The sequence below is a fragment of the Anopheles darlingi genome, chromosome 3 (genome assembly GCF_943734745.1).
Source record: "Anopheles darlingi chromosome 3, idAnoDarlMG_H_01, whole genome shotgun sequence".
In the NCBI taxonomy this organism is placed as follows: domain Eukaryota; kingdom Metazoa; phylum Arthropoda; class Insecta; order Diptera; family Culicidae; genus Anopheles; species Anopheles darlingi.
In genome coordinates this window covers 20,786,467-20,810,119 of record NC_064875.1, presented here as the reverse complement: position 1 = coordinate 20,810,119, position 23,653 = coordinate 20,786,467, and the positions used below count along the sequence as shown (strand labels likewise).

At 49.4% G+C, this 23,653-nt stretch overlaps 2 protein-coding genes across 3 annotated transcripts in view; one reads left to right on the top strand and one right to left on the bottom strand.

Moving 5' to 3' along the window:
- LOC125955891 (clustered mitochondria protein homolog) overlaps positions 1–23,653 on the top strand; it is a 164,219-nt gene that overhangs the window by 1,644 nt on the left and 138,922 nt on the right. The window lies entirely within an intron of this gene.
- Positions 455–19,805, bottom strand: LOC125955930 (uncharacterized). 2 transcript variants are annotated; one of them, XM_049687276.1, is made up of 4 exons: positions 19,669–19,805; positions 7,465–7,844; positions 6,427–6,845; positions 455–1,428 (listed from the first exon to the last, which is right to left on the bottom strand). In XM_049687276.1, exons 2-4 carry the CDS (start codon positions 7,665–7,667, stop codon positions 746–748), a joined length of 1,305 nt encoding a protein of 434 aa, XP_049543233.1. In that variant the 5' UTR covers positions 7,668–7,844; positions 19,669–19,805; the 3' UTR covers positions 455–745. The 2 variants fall into 2 exon arrangements, with proteins under 2 accessions (XP_049543233.1, XP_049543234.1); XM_049687277.1 differs by lacking the exon at positions 19,669–19,805 and adding an exon at positions 18,544–18,586 and having other exon boundaries at positions 7,465–7,841.

Here is a 23,653-nt window from a genome sequence, read left to right as displayed (position 1 = left end):
TCAATAGGAACGTTTCAATTCAGACTTTTATTACCTGCAAACCTGTTCAGTAGTCAGAGCTAAGCACGTTCTTGAACTTCGTCTATATCGTTTTCCACGTGTTCTAATGGGGGCTAGAAATGATCGACTAATTTAGTCAATTCGGTCTCTGGAATATATTTTCAAGGTTCTGAAATACACTAAACAAAGCTCTGGATGGACAGAGAGCGCGTGGTAGGCCCAAATCGAGATGGAGCGACGGTATCGACATTGACGCCAGAATAGCAGGACTACCGAGTTGATGGTGGAATCTTCTGTGGCAGGCCAAGACCACTCGTCGATTGTAGCGCCTGATAAGTAAGTAAGTAAGTAAGTAATTAAGTGCAACAAGCACATTCGATCTGTAAACCATTTCTTTCTGTTTCTGTTTTCGGATTCGGTAACACAAAAAAGTACTCCAGCAAAACACAGCAAATAAGAATTGTTCATAGTCGTATTTACACATGCACGTTACACAGCGCGTTTACACTCGATGCATTAAAATAACATACGCACGATCCTACGATTACGCCCGAAATTAACGGGGCCCGGTGGCCGTGATGTGCAGTTAAATTAACTTACTTCTTCTACCCTGCTTTTTTTCGGATTCCCCTCGGAGTGAGCAACAAGTCAAATGATTGTGGGATGGATTGGAAAAGGGGAGGGGAGGGGGGGGGGAGAACGGAGGGGACATATTCGGTTTGGGATGTGATCGAATTCCCGCTCTTCACTTGGCAATGTATCGATCGAGATTGTTCCAGTTGCACGAGTAGTCGATCTGCAGCAGACCCTTTTTGCTTAGACTGAAATGTTGCGGCGTGTAACATACATTAGCGTTGGTCGCTGCGATCGCGATGGCGGTGGCCGGATCCAGCATCTGGCTGGGGCGTCTAGCGAGGCTCATACTCTGGCTGACGACACTGACACTGCGGGACCGTCGCCGGGTCGGGCTACCGGTGGTACTGGTGGTCGCGTACAGCGGCACATGTTCCGCCTCCTGCCGGGCACACTCGAGACAATCGTTCAGCGTGTAGTAGTTGTGCTGATCGGACAGGATCGTGCCAGTCAGGGACGGTGGTCCCATGGTCATGGGCGAACCGATCGGAACGGGATGCTGGTGGTGCGTGTGGGTATGCTGATGATGATGATGATAGTGACCCCCGGGTCCGGCCATATGATGTGATGGTGGCGGTGGCGGTGGCGGTGGTGCTGGCAGTGGCATATAGCAGCAGCTCGGCTCGTAATACTCGTACGATGGTGGTCCCGGGAACTCCAGCTGTGGTAGAGGCTTCGGCAGGACGATCGGTCGCCGGCTCGAGGCACTCTTCCCGAAACCGGGCGTATGGAGTCGCAGCGCTGACATCGAACTGTCGCACGAGCTTGGCTGTTCCGTTTCTGAAGTTTCCAAATCTAAAACAGAAAACAGACAGAGAGAGAGAAAGAGGAGGGTGAGAAAAGGTGAAATTCCAATCATCATCAGTGAGTCGTAACTCCCAGTTTCACATAACGGTTAAAAGAGGCAGGGTATTCCTAATCAGCGGCCTAATGACAGCCGCTGCCGCTCGTTGACACTACCAGTTATGGCACTCAATTAAGAAATGGCTCGTCCCGAGAGCTCCGCATCTCTTTGAAATCACCGCAGATGGCTTAATGAATGGCATTTTGTATGCTTTTCGATCACTTCGATCCTTGGAATACCCATAGTGGTGATCGTCCGTTGCCGTCTGACCAACCTACAACGGACGACGGCTAATTAATGTCTTCGGTTGCCAGCCATTGATACATGTTCGGTGTCACCAACGGGAAGACCACGCGTCCATCGACGAGAACACTTGTTCACCTCGATACCCTTCCCTCGATGGTAACCGAAACAACTTAAACTCCTCAAACCAAGCGAACGCCAAAAACCAGATTCCCCAAAAACAGAGTAGTATCCTCCATTAGCTGTGACCTCGAAACAGGCCTTTCTCGTCCAACACAAAATGTCACCTCATTGCACTCCTGCAATCCTGATTCGATTGGTTTCCATTGGTTCTCCTCTCAAATTACTCCACGGCCACCGGTGGTCACCAAAGCTGAAACTGATCCAGCTAGTAGTACCGAGCGCCAAACCGTGATCGACCTGTTACCGTTATGAGGACGTTAATTACACTTCCTAGCACCTTCCTCCTAACAAACGACTGCTAAACATCTTTCGCACTCCCATTATCGGGCCACTTATCCTACCCCCACCTCCCACCACACACAACCCTAAATTACCGAGTAATTCACATTCACCCTCCGGAGCTACTCGGCCCCTCTCCCCGTGCCCACTTACATCGCACGCGAACAACCAATTCCGGACGCTTTTCGTGCATTTCCCTTGTGAGACTGACTGCGGTCTGTGCCTGGAGCCGACCGACGACGACGGTGATGGTATACACGGGGAATGCTCACACGCACGTCCACTTGCACGATAACAACACACCACTCGAGTTCTGTCGCAACCTTTGGTTGGGTATAATTAAAGGTTCACTCCCCGCCAACTACCACGAGATCACTTGTTCTTCACACCGTTCTTGGCGTTTTTCTCACCCGGAAACCATACAGGTACAGGGCCCGAGAATCTGCCCGACCTACTACACTGGCTGGCTGACTGGCTGGAAGTGGAACACTGGGTCAGACACACACGCGTCTCGTACGCGATCGATCCGGAGACTGGGACACACTGGCACGCAGCTGGGACTCGCCGGGAACTGTGAACCCCTCTGAAGAACGGACCACCGCGATCCGCATCGATACGAGCGCACACGGCAAATGTGTCTGCGTCGATTGCCAACCAGAAAGGCCCCGAAACGAAAGCAAGATGGCAACTACACCACCACCACCACCAACTGCCGGTGCTGCTAGCGAATCGCGGACTGGTTCGGGGTGTTCAAGGTGTTACTGGTGGTTGGGGGCCCCCCTCAGACCCACACGCCTCCTGGCCCGGGTTGGCTGGCTGGCTTCGGGTCTATCAAGGCGGCCACTTCGTGGTTCGTTGATCGGTTAAGCAAGGGCTTCAACTTGGTAACGGCAGGGCCACCATTCAGGCAGACAGGCAAACCCTCCACTATCACTCTAAAGGGAGGAGAGAGGGCTGGTAAACGCGGAAATGGGAAAACAAGGGGGGGGGGGGGGGAAGACACCAGGCGCGGCCGACACTTGCCCGGTGCGATTTTAAACGCGTGTTGTCCCTCGTGCCGTGCCTCGGTGCTTTTCCTGTTTTGTGTTTTCTTTTTCTTTCTTCGCCCTCTCCCCTCTTTTTACCCGTTTTCTTCTGCTCTTCACTAATTTTCCGCCCTGCACACCCGGACCGACGGGGTTCCATGTGTGGGGGGGTTCTCCGCGTCGCGATATGTTGGTCAAAGTTCCGTTGCATGCCACTCGCCCGGAAGCCCAGACCAGACGCGACGAGCGCGGGGGGCGATGGAACACCTTTGCATACCTCCGATCGCCGCGCCTCACTTCGCGTCAAGTGCAAGTCGTTCGCTCTCTCTCTCTCTCTCTCTCTCTGTGTGGTGGGCCTTGATAAAAACCGCTTCGCAAGCACTAGACCAAGAAGGGCTCGTTCAACTCTCTGTTCACAACACAGCTGACCGATCGAACGCATGGCCGCCCGTGACTGGACGGTTCGAATCGAAAGCGATCGTAGCAGCGCTCATCATCCGCCTACCAAGTGGACAGAGAGCCCACTCCTCCTCCTCCTGCTCCTCCTTCGAGTTTTGCTTTTGTTTTCGCACCTCAGAAGTAAAATAACAGACAACCGTCATCAACTTGGCGGTTGCGTGATGCTCACGCACACACACACACACACGTTATCCAACCCCGGAGCCTAGAGCGAGAGGACCTGGAATGTACTCTTTTCATTTACCATTTTACCGCCATGTTCCAGTCAATCAATTAATGATTTGTTTGATGAGTGAAGGATGCCGATGTGCGCGGTGCTCATGATCGTAAAGCTCCGTGAGACAAACATTTGCATAGGCTGGCCGACTGGAGGCCCCCCGTATATGATCGTGATCATGTTGTTTGGAATTGAACCATAACGCCGCGTTTCAGCAGCAGCAGTAGCAGTGTGCGTGACGAAGGATTTCAGCAAACCCTTCGTCGTGCTAACCCTTGGCTAACCTGGCGTGTAATCGCACCCCCTCCCTCTGCAGAGGTTAGACCCGCTGGGTGGCTAAGGAATTGGAGCAGCAGTAGCCGTGGCCACCGCGTGACCATAACTGTGCGCAGCGAGTGACATTCGCCTGTTGTCGTCTCTCCATGTCTCGCGTCGGCCGCAATCGATCAAAATTGGATCCAGATTCGGTTTATTTTCGGTATTACCGATGGCCGCCACCACACCACACCAGGATAGGGGCGGAGGAAGGAAGGGGGGTTTGTGGATTTATGGAGCTTTTTCGGAGTGCCGCGCGGAGTCAGAGATCGCGCGCTCCAGTTATTTTGCTCTTGTTTTTTTTTTCTTCTTTTTTTGTGTATTTTGAGTTCGAACATCGATGACGAAACCAAGATGTTACGCAGCACCCACTACTGCTTGCGGACCACACAGACGACGCAGGCCAGAGGCCGCACGCTTGATTCGCTGTGGGGAGCGGTTTATTTTTGGTCGCTCTGTTTGTATCTGTCTGGCTGTTGTGCTTCGATTAGGCTTGCAAAAGGCTCGGTCCAATTATACCCGTGGTTACAGTGGCGGAGACCAAGTGGTGATACGCCAATTAGCCCCGGGCGGGGGAGATGGATTATTAATTTAGAAATGGTAGAGCACAACACTAACAAAACTACCCCGGGGCCCGGGCATCACATTGAACGGATTGTCGCTGAAATCTGGTCGACTCCTGGACTTAGCGAGACTTCTTAGGTAAAGCCTGTTACGTTGTGACAATCTGACCAATTCTTTATAGTAACTGCAGTCCACCTAACGAACTGTTCTACTATTATTTTTTAAGGTAAATTTCAGAGCAAGAAGAAGCATAAAGTTATCGGCGTTGGAGTGGTAATAACGATAAAAAAATCTTTAAATTTACATTGAGAGGGAATCAATATTAACTAGAGGACAGATCACAAAATTCTTGAAAATTCTAATCAAATGCTCTCTCAAGGTTCTGTAATTGTGAACAGTAATCAAATGTTTTCATGAAGCTAACTACAACCGATTTAATCGAAATAGCTCTATTCGTTGCACACATTTCAGTGTCATTTTCAGACATTAATTTTGTCATTGGTTTCATTGCATAAAGTTCATATTTAACCTTGGGTTGGGTTGTCCTAGCTAGCTGCCTTTCGAGCAGGAATGCCGTCAATTTTTCGATTTAACTAAACTAAACCTATTAAACGAAACGTTAAGGAAAATAAGGGTACCTACTATACTGTGGAGAATATTTACAGAAAAGTTCGAAATATATCCCAAAATGAGTCTAATAATTTGCAGCTCTACTCATCCGTTAATGATAATAAGAAAACCAAGAAAAGTTCAATTCTTTTTCTTATTTTTTATGCTGCTTTTTTACCATTTCCTTACTGTTTCCTATTCCACGAGCGCCAAACACAAACTATAACACTGTTTTGGACCCACTGTGCGTGCCACTAAACGGCAAGGGGCCATTTGCAGCCTAAAGGGCCAAAGCCACACGATTGCAACGTGTGGCAATAGACATGTGCGGCGACCACCCTTGCCAATTTACCATAACTACCTCCGGTTGACGCAAGCCGTACGGACGGACGGACGGACTACTATTTGTCAACAGCAGCGACCACATTACCAATAGACGGACGGATGCACGCTAACTAGCTGTTGCGGCAGAGCAGCAGGCAAGCAAGAACGACGCAGTCCATCGTCGTCCATCGACGCATCGCCCTCGATCGGTGCTGATGGCGTTCGGTAAACTGGACTAACAGGTTTCTGTCACTCAACCCCATGGTTTGCCACCATAGCTAACCCATCCAGATTCCAGTACCCAGTACCCGGCCGGTACCCGTTGAAAAGTAGCTCGTCCCTAGCCTAGAATCCCGCTCGGTGACCGAGTTGTGTGGACGTGGTTTGCTCCGGATCCCCGCATCCCCGCCATGCATCTGCCCCTCAAATGCAGACCGAATCCGATACCTTCCCGGGGAGTTGGTACCAAGCACCTCGAGAGTTCGGTTGTGCCATTTATTGGCGTATGCCCTCCATCGTGATTTCACCTACTTTTCAACTTTTCGCATAGCATGTGTGTGTGTGTATGTGCACTTGGAACCCCCGAGAGGTACATCTCCTACGGGTAGCTCTTATGGAGATTACCTATATAGAGCTCCCGGGGCGAATGATGCATGATTATGATCGTGCAGACGATCAAAAGAAAGCTCCAGAAAGTCATTATTCCGGAGACTTCCGACACTTCCGCCTACCTGTGTATGAGCTGTAGACATGTTCATCTCCGGCGATGCTATCCTCGTCCATGACGGTGTCGTACCGTTCCGTGTAGAATCCTTCCTCGTCCTCCTCACCTTCCTCTAGCTCGCTGCCCGGTTCCCCTACGTCCTGTATGCGATCGTCCTCCTTATCCACCTCTCGAGGCTCGAGCATATCGTCGTCCGCTAGTGTCCGCTCTACACCTAGCGCTTCCTCTTCGGCAAGGCGCCGCTCATGCTCCAGTACCATCTCCGCCTCGGAAAAGTCCGGATCGTACTCGTCCTGCTCGACGCTCGAGCACTCCTGACAGTCGAGCTCGTTCAGCTCACCCGGTACGTAGTAGAACTTGGACTGTATCGGTTCACCGGCCGGTGACGGTGGTACCTCGGACTCGGACGTAGGTTCCAGTACTTGCCTATGACGCGAAATGAGAAGAGCAGAGAGTGTATTTAGCGGGAAAGGAATGTTTGATGAGTTCCGTTACACCTTGACAGCCGTAGTTGTGCCACCAACACTTTAAAATGGAGCATTAGTGTTGCTAGCGAGGTACTAATTAGCATCCGTAATTGCCAGCCAAGGAATGGAATGCGCCTCGTACTTGGAAGATTCGATAGAAGGCAAACCTTAGACACTCGTGGCTCGTGTTCTGTGATGATACATTGCCGACCTGGGGGGGGGGGGGGGGGGGGGGGGGGGGGGGGGGAGGGCGAATAATTTATTCGTAACTAACCGTCCTTCAAATCGAACAGCCGTACAAATCGATGTATGCCTCACGCAGCAACAACGCTACGCGCTTCTTGAAAGAATGACGGATCAATCGGAGCTACCTGCTTGCCTGCTAATAAAGCATCCGACCTCAATGGACCCCCTTCCCCTAATGCACTGTTCGCGGGACCAATGAATGCAAATTAAATTAAACCGTGCATTTCATATGCAACCTTGACAGTGGTTCGCGGCATTGCATAACTCGTTTTTTTTTGTTTTTGTTTCCATTTGCTTCCATCTTGCTGCACGGTTGCGACGCGGTGACTTACTTGCGAATGTACACGTAGTTCTCCATATCCCACGGATCGACGTATCGTCTGTTGAAGATGGTGGTCGGTGCGTCCTCGAGGATCGATGCGCGCCGCACGTACTCGGACTCCTCGGCCGAATCATAGTCCTTCGCGCTGTAGTAGATCGATTCGGCCGTCCGGCGGGACGACGCGAAGCTATCGAACCCAGCGTACGCTGGCATGGCGCAAATCCCCTTTTATGCGCCAGGCAGAGCAGAGGGAGTGATGGACAGAGAGAGATAGAGCGATTTGCCAATGATACGATCCTCGTAGGCAGTCGCGATGACACTATTGAAGCTGAACGTTTACTGTTGTGCAGTTGTGTGCTCTTACACTAGGAGTCTAGACATACGAAGCTACTAAGGATAGTGATCGGAAGAGACAAAAAAGGAGAAAAAATAAATTACTAATGGTCACGGATCATTGTACATCGGAAGAGCTGTAGTTGCTGCTGTAGCAAACGTTTGCACATCTAGCGGTTGAGATGCGCGCTCTGCACACTACCGACCATCCCCCACACACCCAGGGAAGGGCACACCCGTAACATAACATAAAGAGACAGATACAGAGAGATGGAGAAAGAAAGGTATGAAAATGAAAAAAAAAATCCACAACTTTCTCCTGGCTAGCAACTGGCCACCGGGGGCGACAAACATGGCGAAACCTGATGCCACGGTGACGGTTACTGAGGCGTAGGAGCAGCATCAAGCATCGTGCGCTTATGATGCGCCACACAAACGGGCCTCAGTTATCGTCATCGTGTTAATTAAACAAAAAAAAAGGTGTACATGAAGGTAGAAAGAGAGAGAAAAAGGGTGTCAAGTCAACCAAGAAGAAGCGGACGATCAACCATCATGGGCATGGGTGGAATGATGTACAAATTAAAACTAACTCCAGCATCCGAGCATATCGACTTGTGGGCGATGTGTAGCATCATCATTAACCATAGCGCAGCCTTTGTGGCAACCATTTTGGGAGTGGGGTACTTTGAGCGATCATTGGGCGCATACTATTTAGCCGTAGTTTTAACTTGTAAAATGTCCTCCATTTGAACATCGTATTGCTAATGAATCCTATTAATTCCATTTAGCAGTCATTTTTACCAATGTATTGATTTGTTTTGCAAATTGAGTCATACTATTCAAGGCTAGTTAAAGGTGGTTAAATTTAATCTTGCAATAGATTAAGTTTGTGAATTATTTCAATACTTTCGATGTAACAACTGCAACTTTTTTTACAAAAAAAACCAACCTACTCCAAAAGCAGTCGAAAAACTTAGATACTCAAACATGATTTTCTTGAAAGGCAGCATCGCAAAGGTCACAATTCTATCGGACATAAGAGCAGTTAACCTTTTGTGTTAGTCTTTGCCTTTTTACCACAAAAGTAGCGGGTTTATGAGCATTTTTTAAGCATACTAATGGTTATTCTTCAAATTAATTTCGATATTTGACAAGCTATGCATCTGAAAACCACAAAACATGATGTGTGGAAAGCTTTTAATATATTAAAGTAATGCAACTGCAAACACTGCAGACAGGTTTATGAATGTGTGTGATTACGAAACGGTGGATTAAAACTATGAGACAACCACGATGAACATAATTAAAACACAGCCGCACATAAAGCGTAGCTAAGCCGCAAAGAACGGCTAAATGAAAACGAAATCACTTTAAGGGGTATTACCCCGTGCTTCTTTCGTTGATGTATGCAGCTCGTGAAACAAAACCATACCTTTGACCTATGTCCTATGCGCACTTCGGTAAGCAGCTACACAAACAGCTCCCCTGTTTACTACCCCTCTCTTTACATCGGGCCAAAACCTTACAACGCACTTCCGCACGGATGATCGCGATAATTGCCGACTGCGCGTGGCATTAGAAAGCCAACGAACCAAAAGAAGTAGCAGAAGTAGAAGAAGAAGAGGGAAACGCATTGAAAATGCGTTTACGAAATGAATTTTTCACGATCTTTTTCTGTTTTTACCCTCATGGGGGTGGGGTGGCTGCCACATGATGCGCCACGGGCAATTGCGCGCATTAAGATTGGGGTATTTGGCGGGCCGTTGTTGACAAAATTCGGCCTTTTCGATTCGTGCCTCTGTCGCGCAAATCGGGGGTTTTCCGTCTCCCCAGCGTAAATCGTCACGCGATTACATGCACAAATCATTCGCACGGCGATTAATTCGACGACGATTAATGTCTATTACATCGAAAGCCAACTCGCCCCGCGCATTGCAGTAGCGTGAATCTTGGGGGCCCCATTTTTTTTTGGGGGAGGTCGTTTTTCGCCCAACCAAATGGAAAGGGAAAGCGAAAGTTTACAACAATTGTCACCGGCGAAAGGGAAATACGAAAGTGCCCAAAAATAAAACGGGAAGGCCCCGGCCTCAGTTTAGTCGTTTGGGAGCACGTTTTGCTCCGGATTCCGGTTCCGGCCAGGCATCGGATCGCGATGATGGTCACCGCTAAATGGTCATTTCATGCCCCGCAGATCAAATCATCAGCTCCATCTGGGACTTGTTGGCGACACCGACTGACGATCAATGGCACGATCTCGCGAGCGCGCGCGCGTTCGATGACATGATCAGTCCACGTTTTACGTTTTTTTTTATTTTATGATCGTCAACATAAACGGTCGCTCGGGCGCAATCAGGCCGCACTGATCATGGGTTTTACGGTTTTAAGTCGCTCTCTCTCTCTCTCTGTGTCGAGGCACTTGCAAGTCTTTTATATTGCTTCATAGAGGACCGGATGCTCACATCCACGTGATGATCGGAAGTCGTATTCAACTACTTCACTGGCGTTGATATCCTATCAATCGACACTAAACACATAACGGTCATCGTTTGACGGTTTATGTCTTCTTGCAAAGGCCTCTTCTATAAACGGTGGCATTCAAACAGGTCATTGCACACGCACAAACACACACCATTTAACGACCTTCCGTTTAGGACGCTCATTGTGTTTAATGTTTCCATCGAGTTTCCTTCAAAACGAAGTCTAGGTCTAGGGGTCTTCGTCACGCGAAACATTGTGAAGGGAGCCCTTCACGGGACGAACGCTTAATTACTGCAAATGTTTTCACGCCCACCGATGCCGCCGAGGGAAAACAGTGACCATTCGGCCCATACCCATGGCCTAGACACACGCCGCGCCGAGCGGCGCCGAGCGAGGAAAATTTCGATTTTTTAGAAACGGCAAAAAAACGGGGCCAACGAAATAGAAGCGAAATTCTCTTCTCTTCAGCTCATGAGGGCCATAGTTGAAGATAAGCGAGAGGGGGTGAGACGAGGGATGAGGGAGTGCAGCCCACTCAATAACTAATATATCTTCATTTCGTCTCCCTCCGCTACTTCCAGCTATCATTAAGTAAAAGCGATACCCCTCCGTTCACTTGATTAGAGGGTGCACCTACCTTACCCCTTTGGCGCACAACAAAGCACTTGTCGCTGGACTGCCCCTCAGCTCAAGATGCGCATCACTTAAACACACCCTCGAACCGCACCCCTGGGTGCGCTTATTTACAAACAACAGAAAAACTAGTTTTACACAACAATCGGCCAACCACCGCGATCAGCGCGATCAGTGAATGCGAACCGTCTCGGACGGTTCACCCACTTTTCCCATCTGGTCATCTATCTGCATTTGCTTTCATCTCTGGTGCGTATGTGTGTGTGTGTGCTTTCCATGTGATTTGCATGTATGATGGGAGTATGATGGGGTGCACACGCCCTACGAGCATGCTCAGCTCGTGCTCGGCAGCAACAACCGCACCCTTCAATATTCGGTTAAGGTCGTACGCGGTGCGCATCAATCATGAATGGTTGTTTGTGTGTGTGTGTGTGTGTTTGTGGGGTAGTGAATCCGTGAATCGATAGTAGGTATTGCAGTCACGGAGACGCAGACGTAAGCCGCCCCGTTATGAGCCTAGCAAATGCAGTTATCTACGCCCCATTATAATGCGGTAGGTCGTAGAGGATAGGAGAGGGCAGAGGGAGAGGGAGGGGGTGCCATTACGCCATCTTGGGTCAGGGAGATCGATAAACTCGTCGGTTTTACTGCTTTGCCCAACCTTTAATAACCGTCAGTTGTGGTTTTGTGGACAAAATGAGAATGCAACATGTTATCGACCACGAAAGACTTGAATGCCACGACAAGCGGGAATCATTTAGCACTGTTGTCTATTCACTGGATCTACCTAGTGATATCGCATCTAAAAATCGTTACACGTAGAATTTGTTTGCATAGAACTGTACAATTCATAGCAAAGAAATGACTTTAAAAATAGAATGATATTATTTCATAGGTTTTCTGATTGTTGGTAAGGGAAAACTTTCCAAATTATTCAAACCTTTCTTTGAATGTTACAATCCTTCTGACATCACCCATAACATAAATTCCAGCGCAATACTGCTTGCCACCTCATTTGCCATCTTGTTTCTGCGACTTTTGCGATGGTTTTTATACATTTCCGACACATTTCGTGACTTTCACTTTGAAAATTCTGACAATTTATTAGGTTGTGGGTTTTCTATGACATTTTTAAGAAATCGAATAATTGGCAGCATCTCTGTGCTGTAGATGTAGCTGCCTAAGTCAGGCCAAATCTGCAACGAACTATTGTTGAACAGATGAAGGATAAAATGATAAAAGATGCTGTAGAAATTTTGGTTATTAGATAGGCCAATGTAATAAAATCAATAGATTTAGTTTTACAATTATAGACTATTTGTCAAATCAAGAATTTGATATTTCAAAGCATGATCTGCTGATTTATCATCAACGTAATTCATCAACATTATCAACGTAAAATTCCCTAGGAAACGATTAAATGCGGTATTTAAAGACATGTCTTACACAATCTCTTTCTCCAGCTAATATTCTCTAAGCGAGGATGCCAACATTTTTCTCGTTTTTTGGGCTATCCAATAAATACAAACCAGCCATTAAAAATAATTAAGATAGAAGAATCACCCAGATTAGCTAATCCGTAACATGGGCCAGAACTCTGCAACCTTCTTGTTCTGCAGCCGATCGGTTACACAATGGACTAAACTATAACACTTTGTCACGGAAGCGAAGGTCGGCGGCTTCAGTTCTTTGAGCGTTCGCTTGCACCCAAAACGTGCCCCCCTGCACGAGCTTCACTCCGCTCGAATGGACACGCGCAAGACACGCTGACGATGGCTAGTGCATACAACAACAGTAGAAAAACGAACGAACGAACGACACCGAGAGCTAATTGTTTGCCTTTCAATTGATATTGTGCAAAAGTGATTCCCATATCCTCCTCGCCCCCCGTTCTAAGTGCCAGCTCAGTATCCAGTTTCAATGTCCGGCCAAAGGGAATCTAACGAAAAAAAAAGACACCCAGCTTTATCTAGACAAAACACAAAAAAAAACAAAGCGCCACTCTATTGCTTCACCAAAAAAAACACATCAAAAAGGTGGAAGGTGGGAGGAATGGTTGACCACGGTAGTGACCAAGGTTTCCCCCCAGCTTGTTGTTTGCCGGACGCAACCAACGAACAAGTGTCGCACAGCAAACAAAAAAACCTTCAAACGATGTCGGTCACCATCGACCATGCGGGCCGCCGGAGGCCGCAGTGTCTTCTTTAGTATCGTCTTCGTGTGCATTGTGCACCTTCTTAGGTGGCTGAGCTGGCACTAGACGCCCCCCGGGTTGGTTGGTGAATCACGTTCAAGTGTTGATCTTGGCCTACAAAGACACACACACACACCGCCATGGTACGGTGTCACTCGTCTCGTCGTCTTGCGTTGCAAACGATTTGAGGCGCGCACAAGAGTGTAATAAACCTCTCCTTGACACATTATGGGCACGGTTAACGGTGGCAGGCAATCAAATGGATCACACAATTCAATCGCATTCGGTTTGATGCGCTCCGGTTTAGGGATCACAACCGCACACAAAGCAGATCATCAACAGAACTGTCATTATGGCAGACAGAGAAGGTGCTGCAATGGCTTTACGTCTATTATTAAAGATATAATACAGCCATCCGGTCGCTTATGTCGATGTACTGGGAATTGATCGAGAGAAAGGTGTTCCTTCCTTCACCCTTCCTTGTGACGCCGAAGAACTAGCATACACGATCACGCTTACCGGACCTGCTAGGTACGGTTAGGTGATTTTGCAAACACCACGGATCAAACACCGGATGAGGAGGAACCACATCGAGAGGAGCCATCATCATCCGAGGTTTCCGGTTGCCAGTGTACAGTGTATCGAGCTGTTAACCGGTTCAGCCAGCACTCTTTCCTTTCCCGGCTGCCCTACGACGTCTGGTACTTCGTTTGACGAGTTTGAACTCTAGCATTTTAAGGATTTTTCCTCTTCGACTTCTCACCTGTCCCCCCGAGCACGGGATCCGGTTTTCCGCCCCGACCGACGTACCGATCGTGCGAAAGTGCATCGCGAGGCCACCCAAAGACAGCCGTTTGATCGCCGGCGCTCATCTCGCAGTCTGGCGCCGGATATCCGGATTTAAATGATGGATCGCACACAATATACCACCTTAAAAAGGTCGCGAACGTCCGAAGAAGCGTTTTGCGTGCGAACGGAAAACCACAGTTTGTGGTTGGCAAATCTTTTCAAATCTTTTTGTACTGACGCTGTCGTGCGTGCTTCTGCGGTGAAAGCGGCGCCAACCAGCATTCGCTTGCAAAACGATCGTGACGCGAAGACGTGGGCATCCTTTTTTCGCATGCGCTCACCAGTCCCGCGTTATCTGCGCTAAATGATTGTCATACACGCAATCTACATGAGTCCGCAGCTCGCGATATACCGACAGCTCATTAAGCTTTCAACAATGAGCAATTATGCGTCCAGCGTTTCGCCTGCTGCGCGTTGGTATTAAGCTAAGCAGAAATGGGAAAATCTTTTCATATTCTCAAATAAATATGAAATGATTTACAGACACACAGACACTGCAAGGTACATTCCGAGCAAGGAAATGGCCGTTACCGCCCAGTGATATCGCCCATTAATGGTCGGCTATTTAAGGACCGACCAATTAAGCGCACCTAATGCAGCACCATTAATAACGTTCTTCTCATTCCTCGTTTGTTGCTTCGGCTGCAGCGCGATGATGGTTTGAAACGATCCCTTGTCTAGTCTGGTTGGGAAAAGCGCCAAACAATGAGTAGTTTAAGCAAAAGCTCTCCTCCCCTCCCACCTATCAGTTAAGTAAGACATTTTTAGGGAACCCCTTGGGAAAACCCGTTACTTAGAACCGATCCGGTGCCACGGAAGCATCGAAAGATCTGCACGAGGATCGAGTGAAAGCACCATTCGGCCAATAAAAAGGTGCGATCGTAAGTTTACGAACCACCAGATCAGGTTGCACACACACACACACACACACATACACAATCTAATTTGTTTTGGGAGGAGGTTTTTTCCCTTTCCAACAAGTCAACTCCTCCCATTTGGTACTCCAACGCTTGGGGCTTGGGAACGGCCACACGATGCCAACGAATGAAATCTGGGTGGGAAAAAGTGGCCACCATTTCTCACACTGTCACACCCGGAGAGCGATGTGCGATCCGTATCTATTCTGGCACCGGTTGGTCGTGTTTTATTGTTGTCGCTGGAATAAAGTAATTATTCCGTTTATACCGACGACCGCGGATAGCGACCGCGGGTGGCAACCGCCCGCGATTGTAAACGACATTTTATGGTTCACCTACACCCTTCCCCTCCTCTAACCGGAGGGGCTAAACGATGGATGGATGTGTTTATGCTAATGTTGATGAATCGACCACCACCGCGTACGGCGTACCATAAACATTTGTACAACACATTTGGGAAACTTGGCATCTCTCGATTGGATTGGAAATTCTGCTCCTGCACCATTACGTAAAAGAAAAAGAGACGCTTCTTCATCTCTTCACCAAAAACATCAAAAGACTTCACGGCGGCACGGCGACGAACCCCCCTTGCGCTGCGCTGCGCCGCGATTCGGTTTTTCCGTTTTTGCAACCGCAACCCCAAGAAGAACGATGAGTGTGGTGTGCGTTTGGCGCACGATTGGATTATCATTTCATTTCGCTTCCATAATTGGCCGGGCCGCCGCCGCCGGCGATGATGATGATGATGCAAATGAGCGAACCAAAAACGGTTCGGTTGCGAAGCGCACGTTTCCGGTTGACATTACGCTTGTAGCCGACCAAACAAAAAAAAATAAAAAGCCGCCCAGACCGTACGTTTATATGGGGGGGGAGCCCTATAACCCCTTTGCAACTCGTGTGCGACGAGTAACGGAACCACACTTGCAGCAGCGGAAATGAAGAAGTTTATTGGCGATCCACCAGCAGCAACAGCACCACTAGCATGATCAATCAACTGCGCAGAATTGTGCAGGTGAACCTGATTATGAACCTCCAGTCTGCCAGTCCTCTCTCTCTCTTTTTATAGCACACTCTTCGCGTCACGCAATCTATTGGCGTGACGCCCTATTGTTCGGCCGCAAGTCAAGGAAGTTCTCGTAAGAAGCGACGCACGCTCAGCACACTGCTGCTGCTGCTACTGCTGCTGTGGTTACTGCTACTAGTGCTGTCTTCTCTACCCTCCAGTTAATCGGTAACGGGATCGTTTCGATGATGGCTTGTTACGCCATCGCGATCATCGCGGAGAAAGGTTGAGAATCGGGGATGGTTTTTCCATCGTGCTGATGGAAAGCTGCACCACCAGCAACAGCAGCAGCAGCTGATCGTCGATGCCAACATCACCATCGATCGCGTGCGCATCAACGCAGAGCAATTAATTAGTAGGGCCCTATACGTGTTGAGCTTTGAGCGCGTAACTTGCGCTGCTTGGTTTCTTATTAAGATGAGCTGTAGCTACAAGAAGGGGCGACGGCGATGATGGTCACAACCTACGCTCTATCAGCGCCCACAGCACCTGCGAGTGAGCTGTCAGCGCACCGCGATCGCGAACATCCGACGATGGCCACTTCAAGCTTCAAGGTCATTCTCCTTCTCGAAGCATGGAGAACGCGCGCGCCCCCAGAGGATGACTCTAAGATGACTTCACTACTCCAAAGCGTCCAAAGCGACGGTTTTACGTAATAGCCTCTGGCATGCCATGGCATGTCTCGTGTGTCTGTGTGTGTGAATCTTCTCCATCCGGGGACCCTTCCCTCTTGGGTTTCGCGATGATTGACAGCATCGGGGAGCATCCGCCAAGGAGCGCACCCGTTGAAAGCTCAATTTGTTCGGGAAATCCAATTACAAGAGAAAGTCTGACGGAGAAGAAGAGACGCAAGGACGCAGAGAGGGGTCCATGTTTGAATTCGCAAACAATCAATCAGCACCGCAAAACCGCAGGCACCCAAAAAAAAAACATTTCAATCACGGCGATCCGTCGCTCGTTCGGTGTCGCTGTGTTGTGTGTGTCCTGGGCTCCACACTTCCGCGTGCCCATAATTGGTTTAATCGCCACGAAAAGGGAGCGAGAGGAGAGAGGAGAGTGATTGTAAACTGGCTTCGGCTAATGTACAATTGATCGCCCTCAGCACCGGACCACCAGAGGGCACACCAGCCTGCATGGCGTGCTTTGCATCTCCGGTGTGTGTGTGTCTGTGACGCGTGTGCGTTAACAACACAGGCTTCCTCTTCCAATCCCGGTGGAGGAACCGGTTCCGCAGTCCCCTCGGGAGGGGGCCACGGATACCGTCACCGAAATCGAAATCAAATCCCACCGGATAACAACTCGCACGACGATCGCGAACCGGATCCGCGGCTTCAACAAACGAGCGTCGGCCAGGCCGCCGTCTTCCGGGCACCTCCGGGCTGCGTTTTCCCGACTGGTGTACTGGTGCGCAGAAAAGCATCGCGATCGCGGCCAATTCCTATCGAGCACCCACTAACAGTGAAAGTGATGACCCCTTGGATTGCTTTCGCGATCCAATCCCATTCCCAATGCCATTATCCGCATCCAGGCTCCTATCTTCGAGCGGGAAAAGCGCAAGTGTCCGTCGTGTCCAAACGTGAGAAGTGCTGAATGATAACAGCCGGGGCAGCAGCAGCAGCAACAGCAGTCGGAACACCAAACAATGGTGAACGGACGGACGTGCGATCGCGGGGCAGGGCTTTTTGGTTAAATTAAAAACCCTCTTAATTGGACAGCAACGGACCGGACCGGAGCAGCGGACAGGCCCGCCGCTCTTGGCAATGGACACGAGCTCTCCACACTGCCAGTCAGTGAAATCTGGTCGAAAAAAACAGACCGCGGCGCGCGCGGGTGTATATTAGTAGTGAATGGAACCATAAAGCTTTGCTTTGAATATTTTATGAGAGCCACCACCGGCAGGTGCAAGCACCCCGTCCCGTCCGAAAGGGACTGGCCGACGTTTTTCGTCTGCACTCTGCGCGCCACGCCAGGAAAGGGCCATTTTTGAGGGTGCTGCTGCATTCCACGTTGAGGCGCATCTTGGAATTGCCTGCGGCCAGCTAGACGGAAGATAAGCCATCTCGAGGCCACTCGTGTTTGACGGTCGGTGCGTCCCAAATAGCGAGCATTTGGGGGCCTCGGGGCTATCGATCGATTGACCCTGATCCGTCCCCACCACACTCATCAGAAAACAACTTCTAAACAAAGTCCGGGATCTCATCCTCAGGCGTTTGAATGTTCCTTTTCCTGGACTGGCCGGTTTTTGGTCACTCGATCGATCGACCGATCGAACGTGTCCGATATTTGATAGCTTTTCGGAGGCGGGTGATACTTTCGGCCATGGCCTGGCGCCGCACCAACCAAGCCCAACCTGTTCCGCAACAATGACCGCAGTGACCGGTGGAGCGAAACATCGTCGCGCCACTTTTTGGGGAGCAATCGAATAACGTTAACCTTGTTCTTGCTCCTCGGTCGCGGGCGATCGCGGACACGTTCTATTCTGTCGATTCGATTCGTCGTTTCGCGCGCATTTATCATTTATGCTCCGTTAGCTTTTTGTGAAAACCGAATTAATTAGAAACCGTTCTGTCCGGCCAGTAGTGTGTCCTTCGACGTTGTTACACCGTGGCACAATGTAATAACCTTGTCTTGCGACACTAATTGACGCCTCTTGCAGTACACGTCACCAGAACCAAAACAAATGCCCCAAAAACCGGATCACACATCGAGAACCGCGTTTCCCCCCTTTTTTTTTAAAGGAGGGCCTTTTATCACTCGAACAACAACCACAATAACCACAAGCAGTCACTGTTTCCAAGCCACAAATTGAATTTACTTTTGGCATGCAGGCATGCAGGCTTACGGTTCGCTACGCTACGGTTTTCGGTAGCAAATTTGTGATTATCACCAGCACCACCTGCACCATCGCTGGCAGTGGCAGCGTAACGAACGCATCCATTCAGGCGGTCGCACGGTCCACGGGCAGAAGATGCGATGGCCACATACACACAACGTCGGCACATACCGACACACGGACGCACGCACACTGGATAAGTTATCATAAGAGCGCAAAACCGCAACCGAAACCGAAAAACGAAACGAATGGACGAAAAGAAGATCGGCAGCTGGGCCTCTGGGCCACCGAAACGCCGATCGAAAAGTTAATCGTCCTCCAGTGTGAGCGGGCGCGCACCCGGTGTCCATCATATTCCTCTCCACCTCCTCCTCCTCCTCCTCTTCACCTCTCCGAATTCCGAAAGCCCCCGGCGTGAAAAATGCGCTCTTCCAAAAAAACAAAAAAAAAGACGAGCGCGCACACAAGAAAAACGCGAAAAAGAAACGGTGGTTTCCGCTCGCAGCACGCAGTTCCACGGAAAATCTGTAACAATCATCATCATCCACATACACACGGTCATGCACGCACGAACACACACACCATACGAACCATGCGTGTGGTCATCGACATTAAGCACACAAGACGCATCAACCGGCGATGCTCACTATATGAATACAGAGTGCGATTCAGTCCCTTAGACCGTCGGGCCGTCAACTCTAACGCTCGATCACGTAAAGATCACGAGCCGAGGGTTTGTGTCCGAATGTGACCGTTATCTTTGCACGCTTTTCTACACAAACACAGACACATAGGGGTTTTCACGCGAGTTTTGTTTCCCCCTTTGCACGATCAACTAGCGATCGAACAGAACAGAACGATCGACAATCGGAAACGATACAAAACCAAGGGGGGGTCACCTCCCGCTTACGTACCCGCTAATCTTTGGCCAGGAAAATGCCCTCATCGGGCTCTCAATTCAAATGGACGACGACGACGACGACGACAACGACGGCGCGACGAAGAGTGAAAGCCTCCGACGACGTAGCGTACGCGAGTGGACGACACTCCTTGGTACACCGACGGTTTCCAGTGGAATGAACGGACGGTGCGCACCGCCCGTTAGAAACCGCATGCTCCATACCCCACCACCACGGCGGGGGGGCTGTAAAGTGACGTGATGGGAGGTTTTTCCAACCTTCCTCCAAAGCGTTTCGCTCGCTCTCTCTCGAGCGCGCGCGCGCTCACTACTAAAGAGAGCGAACGATCAAGTGATCGTCGGCGATGAACAAGCGATCACTCTCGCAAACCCCCCTCGGGGGCGGGTTGCTGAATGAACACATGCTGACCGTGTGATCGTGGCCTGCGAGCTTTCCTTCGAGCGTGAAGACGAGTGATTGGAAATGCGAGAAAGGCGGGAACAGCGGCGACTGATCTTCACGGCAGCAACAAACAACGACGACAACAAATTGCCCACATTAGATGCGAACGCATTTCCCTCTGTCGGCGTACCCAGTAATGCATACAAATTTGCGTAATGATAACGAGCAGCATTAATGTGGTCGGCTCGAGCTACATGCGGGACATGGCGACCGCTTAGCATGCGCCCTGGACGACGACGAACCCCCGGATTGCGAAGAACATCGTCGCTCCCGCATGGTGGGAGACAGATGATGCTTCTGTTCCGGGCACGATGAAAGCGGCCAAACAGATCTGTTCAAACAGCCCACCGTCTCACGCCCTAACGGACCTCCGATGGGTGCCATTTTTGGGCCCGAGGGTAGTGGCCATCCCCGGCACCAGGGTACAGAACGAGCAACATTACGACAGCGACGCAATGCGAGCCGGCCTTTCGGTCCGCATGCAGCGGTATCGCGTTTGCCGTTGGCCCAAATTTTTCCATCGAAGAGTATGTTTTCCCTCCCTTGACTGAAAATGGCACTCTACTTACCCCCTCGACGGGGTGGGTTGCCTCTCTATGCCTCTCGGTCAAGTGCTTCTTCAGGCGAGGCTATCGCGGGCCTTTGAAGTGCCCCCCAGGGCGTTCGATTGTTGCAATTGCTGCATTGCCAGAGTGCGTGTGTGTGTGTTTGCGTCTGCACACCGTACCGTAGCCCATCGCCGTAATATGTTTGCCAAATTTGCTATCTATGTAGCAATAAGCATCAACCCCCTTTGCAATGCCCTGTAATGGTTGAGCCTACGCAAATAAATAAATAACCCAGGGAAATTGAATGAAATGTTTCTGAAAACTGCTCTGCGGATCAGCAAGCTTCTTTCCATAGCTTTCTGTTATTTAAACAAAATAGCTGGTATTTGGCAGGTTTACTTAGAAAGGACGTAGTACTTAGCAGCAGTACACGGTCAATTAAAGTTGAAGTTTTGTGTTTTTCTCTATATTTTGCCGCATTCATTTCCCTCTACTTGTTGTAGAATGGTTCAAGTTTGTTCGATACAAGTATAAAGTTATAAGATATATTCTCGTCGAGTTTTTTGGTCCGATTTAATGCGTATGGTTTGATTTAAAATGAAAAAGCTTTCAATTCGCTTAACTGGGAACTGAGATGCGTTGTTGTACCACCTGCATTCTACAGAGCCGAATTTATAGGTATATCACCTTTTTAATACCTAGAGTAGTACAATTCGTCCAATACAAAAAAAAGTCGACAAACTATTAGCACCAAAGCGAAATTTAGCTGCGAGATGCTGCGCTGCGTGTGTCTAAATAAATGGAAAAGGGGTTAAAAAGAAACCTAAATAACATCCCCTGTTCAAAATGAAGATTCTATTTGACCAAACAAGACGGACCAAAATGAGTTATGCAGACACCTTTCTCGGCGTAAATCCCGCTGCAAAGTGCTCCGCTAGAGTGCTGAATATAAATCCACTGTTTCCCTAAACTCCCACCCTCATCTTATTGCATTCTGCTTTTCAGCTTCAAAGGCATTTTATGTTTTCTTTTCACCATTTTTTTTTCGAGTTGCTTTCCCGGAGGTGGCGGTGGAACTAATCCTTGTGTTCCACGCTTGGCTATCAGCATCCAAATGTGCGGAATAACGCACAACAAGTGAATAATGAATCACATCACAATTATTGCCTGTCCGTCCGGTGCCGTGGCCAGCTCCGGCGTGTGTGCAGTCGCCCGTGGCATAAAGATCTGCCCGAATAGGAATAGGAATAGGACGGTTATGCTCATGGCCACTAACGACGGCGGCACTCCGGCACACCGGAGCTCAACCGAACGAAACGTCAACACGGCCGCACCCGCAACCCGTGTGTGAGAGCGTGTTTTTCAACAACTTTTTCTCTAAAACTTTCTTCCCACCAATGACGACGATGACGAGGACGACGGTGACGGTTGGTTTGGTGAATTAATGGACACACTACCTTCACCGTTTTGAGCACCGGCTACCCGAACAAGCATCTGTTCCCGTGACCCCACTGGCCCTGGCTTTTGATCGTGGCGACGCTGCTGCTGATGCTACCACTGTTGCTGATGGCCACTAGACAAGTTGATGAGTTTAAGAGACTTCAAAGTTGGAAAAGATATAAAAAACCTTATCACTCATTTCCAAATGGCCAAGCGCACGCACGCACGCATCTTCATCATTTCGCCGAAAAAAAAACTCCTCTTTCTCTTCATCTCGCGTTTCTCGTCTCCCTCCTCCTCCTGGTAATGTATCAAAAATAGACGCGATTATGCTGACCCATGTTGCGCAACCGGCACATTGGGGTACAGTCCCCTCCCCCCCCCCCCCCCCCCGGCCAGGCATGTTTCGCAGTCGCACGTTACTATCAAATTTCAATATCTCATTAAAGTGAAAAGCTCGCAACCTCCTGTAACCCACCCAGGTCGGTCGCCAGTGCGAAGTCCGACTAAACCGAAAACGTTGGCGCCAGTAAACGCGAGACCTCGGCGCAGTAACGCACCAGGGTGCGACCCTTGACGGTGGTCCATGATGGTCCTTAATATTGCCCCATTAGCGCTTTGAGCAAATGCTGCGTTAGATAATCGATTAATGTTGGACATGGGGGGAGGGGAGAGAGGGGGTAGCAACATTGACGATGCTCATCGCAGCCTCGTGACGAGTATGACGTGAGCGAAACGTATATGCGCACCCGATGATGAACGCGTATCGTTCACGGAGCTTAACATTTTTGATAAAACAGATATGCTAACGTACACCATAACGCATAACCACTCTCTATCCGGTGGTTCGTGAGCCATCGGACGGATGTACGGCTTGTGATGAAAATGAACGCGAGTTCGTCGCTTTATCCGAGCCGAAGTCTTTCGTCCGTTCCATACCGCTCCATATTAGTGAATAACAATTAATTTCTGTTCTTTGGGGTTTTGTGGTTGTTTTGCCTTCTTTTGTTTACTTCTTTTTACTTTGTGCTCGCACAAGCGTGCCCAAGGCTGTTCCGCATTCCGGTGTGGATTTGTTATTCTAACTTTTCAATTAACGCGCCCCTAAAGAAGCTCTATCTGTTGAAAAAAAAACAACCAGACAATCGCATTTAGCTTCGGATCACCGAATTCTGATCGTGCTGTTTTGCTATCTGTATCCGTTTATCTAAGAATGGATGTGGAGAATGCAAGCTCGCTGTACCTCAACAGACCGTCATAACGTGGGATGGATCGACTCCGTCCACGGCGCGCACACCACCGATGGGTAATTGAGCAATGCAAGTGCGCCCAATAACAAGTACGAGTGCGTAAATAGGGCGTAAAATGTGCGTACGATCGATAGCGGTCGTCGTGCTTTACTTTTTTCTTTCTATTTCGAGGTCAACTCATCCACCGAAAGATCGGCCATTGACGGTCGATGATCGTGCCCCATTGGATTGCGTACTTTTTTTTTCCCCCCCGTACACACCAGCGTCATGCGCCATGATTTATGATCCATATGGATGGTT